Below are 7,266 nucleotides of genomic sequence, written 5' to 3'. Positions count from 1 at the left end.
ATAAATGTTGTCATACTTGTTTTTAATTTTTTTATTGGCCAAATTTAGCCTACTGTCATTTAAATTGTTTAAAGCTTACAATTAATGCGCTAATTTTGGATATAAATATTCTTGTTTTTAGATTACTACATATACTTTAATATCAGGGAGGGAGGGGACATTGGACCTTAAATTCCACTGGTACCCAAAGCTTCATAACCACATTATTTTCTTGTAGGCTCAAAAACTTTGGGTACTTTTATAATATTATGATTGGTTAGTGTACAAAGTTTTTCAACCAATAATTATAATATACAGCAGGGGTAATCTTGTTTATCACTATTAAGGATGAACATCAATTTATCATCCATTGTCTTATCCCTGAATCAGCCTAACTTACATATAAATGGATATATTATTATTAGGATGTTACACTAGATTTTCATCGCAGATGGTTTTCATATAAACGATATCCCTCTCCTCTTCCATCCCCTTTATCTCAGCACCTCCTCTTCTACTGACCAATAAAGAAGTTCCATCTAGATAGAAACCAATTTTTCCCCTGTTAATACATCCACGTATTATATATCCATTTATATAAAAATGTAAAGAGATAAGACAATTAAGTTCTAGTAATAACAAGTGAAAATAAAATTAAACAGTGTCTTCGCAATGGAGTGTTGGGACGTAGTAAAAAGATTCACCATGCCGTGTTGGAAAATGTTAAAAAGGTTCATCATGCCTTGTTGGGAAGTATTGAAAAGGTGATCAAAGTTATTTAACGTATCGTATTATAGACAGCTTTCCGCGGATATAAAATGAGAGGGAGGCGCTTTAAAATTAACCGATTTTTAAAATTAAAAATATTTTGGGTAGGTTTAAGAAATTTTGTTGGTAACACCCTTCCCCAATTGGAAGAATTTTTTTTAAGGGGAGAGGTTACCCCCACCCCCCTCCTCCACCTAAATATTCCTTGTATAGTGTCTCTATAAGTAATTGTTACATTTTTTAGATTCAGATTTCCTATAACTTTGGAGCCAGTTATTTTGCTTTATGCAGGTATAATACATATTTATCGTATGGTATTGTAGACAGTTTTAAAACAACAACAAAATTCTAGAATTTATCGTAGGCCAAGGCCAACAAAAAAGTGAGAAAAAAACATGATTTTTTAGTATGGCTTAGAACATCGGTTTCGAAGCCATTCTGGAAAAATATATTTTTAGCGTATGGTATTATTGTCCTAGGGGCCCAAAAGAGAGAAATTAATTCTATGACTTTTCTTCTTCATAGCTACTCTATAATTCACTTTGTAGGTATATCTGTCTGTCAGTCATTTATTGGGTTGCTAATAAAGATAGACGGCTGATATTTTCTGTGAAGATTTATCTTTACAATTCGGGTCTAGTAATCAACTCACTTGGGCTGTCGGTCATCAGGTCATGCTCTCAGTGACTTGCAAATACAATAGAAAAATATATGATTTACTCAGCTATTATAAGAGAAAAACGGCCGAATTCAAAAAGAAAATTCACTCATTAATGAGTCAGTCAAATCTAATCAGTAACTTAATTTTGCGGTCTATCGGTCAATTGCTATTTTTTTGAATTTATGAACCTTACTTCGTGTGGATGTTGTCATCCTTGTAATTATTAAGTTTTGTTTATATTTATTTCAGTATCATGGGGACTAAATGAAGTTATAAGATCAAATCTGATTATTTCTAAAATTTGTTTAAGGTACCTAAACGAAACCATATTTTTTTTTAGTAACGAAGCTACTCTATAAGTGTTCATGTCTCCCTCTTTAGACATATACATAGTTTTTAAAAGCGAAGCTTTTCTATAATTAGGGTCGGTCCGTCCGAGATAGATAGCTTTTATTCGTTAATTTAGGCAAGTTAGAATTGTCCTATCGATTTCAAACTTTGCATGATGATTACTCTAGTAGTTAGGTACGATTTAGAAAGCGTATCAACCCTATAGTCATTACCAGAATGTCCGTACGCCTATTTTAAACATGTTGATTTTTCTTCTTTTTTAACAACAAATTTTTATGTGATCTAATATCAGTTTGATCTGATTTTTGGTTTATTGATTCCTGGGACAACAAAGAACAAAATTATAAGCGAAGCAACTCTATAATCAAGTCCTAAGAATGTAAGTATGTCCATAAACATTATCCTGTATCAAGCACTTTTTCAACAAATTTACTTACAATTTTGCTTCGACTATTATACTTTTATATTCTGATTATTCGAAGTTCAGACACTATACAAGTGTTAATGTCCGTTTGTTCTATCGTTTCAGTGCTTCGCTTTTATGCAGACATATGTCTATTTCAAATCAATCCAATATATCTTTGACGATGGAAATTTGAAACTCACGGGTCAATATTTCTCAAATATTCCCCCTATTTATGAACTGTCCAAAGTCGTTTATAATAATTAGGGAAAGGGTTGAATTTGGACATGAAACATAAATATTAAAATCTTTTCTAAATTTTTACGATCCTGAAAGTTAATATTTACTGATATTTTCCAATAAATTTTTTCGTTCCGTCAAAATTTGGAAAAATAGCAAATATAGCTGTCTAGAAAGAACACGAAACCTCTACACCTAATATTTTCTCAGTGTTTTTTTTACTTTTTATACAATTTTTTTTTAAAAATTAAATATTGATGAGTTTTTTATTTTTATAGAATGAATTATAAAAAAAATAATATTGGTTGATTGGTTTTTGCGATATCAGAACCATATCAGTTGTACTTGTAAACAATTCAATAAATATGAAAACTTAGATATAAAATTTGTATAATAGATAAGACTTTTAAATAATTTATTCTCCCCTTTCTTTATTCCAAAAATCTCGATTTTTCTTTCATTGTCATATCCTAGTATTTATTATGTGTATTTGTATTGTGTGAGTATGTGTGGGGGAGGGGGTTGTAAACAACTTAGGAGATAAGACAATGGATGATAATCTTGTTATCCTTGTTTTATTTAGATTACATTTAATAGATGCCTATTGAGTATAGGACATGTCAAAACATAAATACAAGGATATTTTAATTGGTTGGTTAAAACTAGCAGTGTCTTCACTTTTTAACCAAGTGAAAATTTTAAATATTACCATTGGGTATATCTAACATTGGCTCAAATAAAAGTAAAATTTAATTTTTGTTTCTATAAATGCTCATATTTAAACTTCCTATTGCAAAGGATTATGGGGGTGGGGTGTTCACAGAGATTTTACCCCCCCCCCCCATATTCAATTGAATATGATTTACTTTACTACCATTCTCCGACAAAATAAAAATAGAAGGTGAAACAAGGACTATAAAATCTAAAATAATACATTTAGATAGTTCTTAGAAGCGAAGCTCCTCTATATAAGACAATGAGCAAAAAATTTATTTACATCCCCAAAGATAATAAACTAAATCACCCCTTCTGCAGATTAAATTTTGAAGTCAAGTCAAGATTTAATAAAAGTCCCCAAAGTTTTTGAACCCCCCCCCCCCCCCTACGGGGAAATGCTAATAATTAGGACAATTCTAACATGCCTAAATTAATGAAAAAAGCTATCCATCTCATTCGTACGGAAAAACCTAGCTTTTAAAAAGGGAAAATGAAGGAAACCTCCAAATAACACCTTTATACAATTACTATATTATTACGGGATAAGACAATGGACGATAAATTGATTTAATATTTTATTTTTAATTGTAGAATTTCTTTGCTGTTTACAATGAGCAAAAATTTAAATTAGATAAAAGAATAGTTATTTCTCGCATCGTATTATAAACGCCTTGCCGCGGATATCTTATGATTGTATATTTTTATATTCGTAGAAAGCTGGATATAATACGATGATAGACATAGTTTTTTCGTATTGATGAGAACCGGTGCCTAACCACTGCACCGGATTTAAATGAATACGAGAAATAATTTTAAAATACTTAAATAAATTATTAAATAGAAGTATATATATTGGCGTTTTCACTCGAAGTACCCAATTGTGCAGATAAACTCCCCTTCTCCCATAAAATTGAAAACAAGGGGTAGCGAAGCTTTTCTGTAATTAGGGTCGGTCCGTCCATACGTCCGTCCGTCCGTAACGGATAGCTTTTTTCCGTTAATTTATGCATGTTAGAATTGATTTTTGGTTTTCTGATTCATGGGACAACAAAGTACAATATTATAAGCGAAGCAACTCTATAATCAAGTCCTAAAAATATAAGTATGTACATAAATATTATCCTGTATCAAGCAGTTTTTCAACAAATTTACTTACAATTTTGCTTTGACTCTTATACATTTACACTCTGATTATTCAGTTCTGACATTATACAAGTGTTAATGTCCGTTTGTTCTACCGTTTCAGAGCTTCGCTTTTATGGATGTTGTCATCCTTGTTTTACTATAAATATATTTTTTATGGAATAGGAATCAGTATTTTAAGAATAAGATAAAGAGGATTATTATATCTATTAAAAAATTTATGTTATAAAGGGTAAAAGGCAAAGCTTTGATACTAATATTATGCATGGTTAAAAAGTTAGATATTTTAATAGCTTTATTCAGTGGTCTGTTTATTTATATGTCCATGAAATTTTGTCTTGTAAAAAATCTGGATCAGTTTAAAATCCAATGGCCGGCTCTTATGGTTTAAAATAAAAATACTCTAATTTTGATTTAGCAACAAAGCTTCGTTAGTACTTGACGTCATCGTTCTTGTCTATATAACAAGAATGGTTATATTTTGACTAGCAGCTAAATTTGTTTAATAAAATTTAAAGCTGTAATTAACGCTGTTTGATACTACCATTTAAGCTATAAAACAGGGATGACATAAACTCCCTAAACTCGAAGGTCTGGGACGGTAGGATAAACGAATATTAACACTTGTAGAGTGTCAGAACTGAATAATCAGAATTTAAATGTATAAAAGTAGAGACAAAATTGTTAGTAAATTTGTTGAAATACAGGATAATGTTGAAGTACATACTTACATTTTTAGGAATCAATTTTAGAGATGCTTTGCTTATGACATTGTACTTTGTTGATATGATAATAATTAGGGGAGGGGGAAGAGTTGTGAAATATTAACTTTATGAAAACAGAAATATATTTTAAATTAAAATTTTCCATGACTCTATGAGTCTATACATGTTTGGCGTGGGGGGGGGGGGGTAATATTATAAGAGATTAAGGAAAAGCTTTTAGTTATCTATCCAATAGGGGTAGGTAGAGGGGGGAAGGGTCATATCATACATGTAAGATGATATGGGAAGGGGTGTTAATTATATCTACTGCTGTTAAAAACAAAGCTTTTCTATAATTGGGGTTGGTTTCACGTCCGTCCGTCTGTACATCTAGAACAGATAGATTAAGAAAGTGGAACAACTTTATAATATTAACTTATAATTCTGTTTATACTTATACATTTATATTCTGATTATTCAGTTCTGACAATCTACAAGTGTTACTGTTTGTTTGTACTACTGATTCACTTTTATGGATGTTGTCATCCTTGTTGATAAACCCTCCGATTTCCTTTATTTGGCTAAAGTTAAACAGAGTTGCCCCCCCCCCATATTCAATTGAATATGATTTACTACTATTTTCTGCCAAAATAAAGGTAAAAGGTAAAACATGGACAATAATAGTTATTTCTTTCATTGTGTTATAAACGGCTTTCCGCGGATATAGAATGTACAATTATAAGATTAAAACCAGTTTTTTTAGCCCCGAGGTGCCGAAGAAAAAAACTAATTCTATATTCTAATCTCCCTCCCCCCCCCCCCAAAAAAAAGTTGCTCTTAAGAATTCATTTGTAGTTCAGGAAGGGAGCAGAGAAAATAAGAACGGCTTGCTTTTTTCCTATGCCTTGTAAAGTAAATCATATTCAATTGAATATGGGGGGGGGGGTTAAAAAACCCTGTGATCACACCCCACCCCCCATAATCCTATACAATAGGAAGTTTAAATATGAGCATTTATAGAAACAACAAGGATGACAACATCCATAAAAGCGAAGCGCTGAACTGGTAGGACAAACGGACATTAACACTTGTATAGTGTCAAAATTGAATAATCAGATTATAAATGTATAAGAGTTGATGCAAAATTGATTATAGAGTTGCTACGCTTTCTAAATCTTACCTAATTACTGCAGGAATCACCATGCAAAGTTTGAAATCGATAGGACAATTCTAACATGCCTAAATTAACGAAAAAAGCTATCCGTTATGGACGGACGTACGGAGTGACGGACGGACGTACGGACGGACGTATGGACGGACCGACCCTAATTATAGAAAAGCTTCGCTTTTAGACAAATCACTCAAATTAAGCAAAGAAGACTGTATTTCAAATTGGAATAAAAACAACCTGCATGCCCATACAATTCTCCTAACCCAATTTTCCTTCAAACTGTTACAAAATGCAGGGCAAGAAACTAATTTTATCTCTGATTTTCTTGAGTTTTTAATAACACAGTGATTCCTGTTTTTCTGATTAATTTCTAGCTACTAAGCTATGTTGATGTAAATAAAAGTCTCGTACTATAATATGTAATTCTGTATGTATATGTCTTTTCTTTATGAAATACATATCTTTAAAACAAAACAAACTTTCATGTGAGACAATGTTAGATATACCTTTGTAAGAATGTGTTTCTAAGGACCAATTTTTAAAAGCGAAGCTTTTCTATAATCAAGGCCGCTCCGTCCTTTACTGATATCTCTTATCATAATTTTCTTTTCTATAATTGGGGTTGGTTGCACGTCCGTCCGTCTGTACATCTGGAACAGATAGATTTTTTAGAATTTTTAGAATTTAGGCTTGTTAGTATTGTTCTATTGTACAATTTAGAAAACATAGCAACTCTATAATATTCACTTATAATTTTGTTTTTACTTAAACATTTATATTCTGATTATTCAGTTATAACAACAGACAAAATACAAGTGTTAATGTTTGTTTGTACTACCATTTTGCTTTTAAGGAAGTTGTCATCCTTGTTTTTTTATCTCTCATTTTATTCTTAATCCTCTCCCTCCCCCAAAGAAAATATATGTTGTTGACCCGTTTAAGATGACCCCTTCTTAAGTTACAAACCCCTTCCCCCCTATAATCCTATTATAGTCAATTTCATCATCGATTCGTGGGATAACTGTTAAAGAGGGGGGGGGGGGGGGGGTGAAGTATTATCATGAGAACTTCATAAAAAGGAGGGAAATTTAAACAGTATAATGTAATAATGGAGCATGTATGAGATCTA

At 31.6% G+C, this 7,266-nt stretch overlaps 1 protein-coding gene across 2 annotated transcripts in view; it reads left to right on the top strand.

Annotated features, from left to right (window-relative positions):
• The first annotated feature begins 467 nt into the window (after positions 1-467).
• The window catches only part of LOC145322777 (putative peptidoglycan muropeptide transporter SLC46), a 33,692-nt gene continuing 26,893 nt past the window's right edge, over positions 468-7,266 (top strand). Inside the window, exons 1-3 of one of the 2 annotated variants that reach the window (XM_080165032.1) lie at positions 468-743; positions 992-1,038; positions 1,658-1,718. In XM_080165032.1, coding sequence (XP_080021158.1) covers positions 652-743; positions 992-1,038; positions 1,658-1,718 — 200 coding nt within the window. In that variant the 5' untranslated portion in view covers positions 468-651. The remainder of the gene's footprint in view (positions 744-991; positions 1,039-1,657; positions 1,719-7,266) is intronic. The other variant, XM_080165031.1, reaches the window with a different exon arrangement.

This window comes from Acartia tonsa, chromosome 6, assembly GCF_053477335.1.
Source record: "Acartia tonsa isolate MP-2025a chromosome 6, ASM5347733v1, whole genome shotgun sequence".
NCBI classification, from domain to species: Eukaryota; Metazoa; Arthropoda; class Copepoda; order Calanoida; family Acartiidae; genus Acartia; species Acartia tonsa.
Note: the sequence above shows the minus strand (reverse complement) of the source record. Positions and strands in the feature narration are given on the sequence as shown.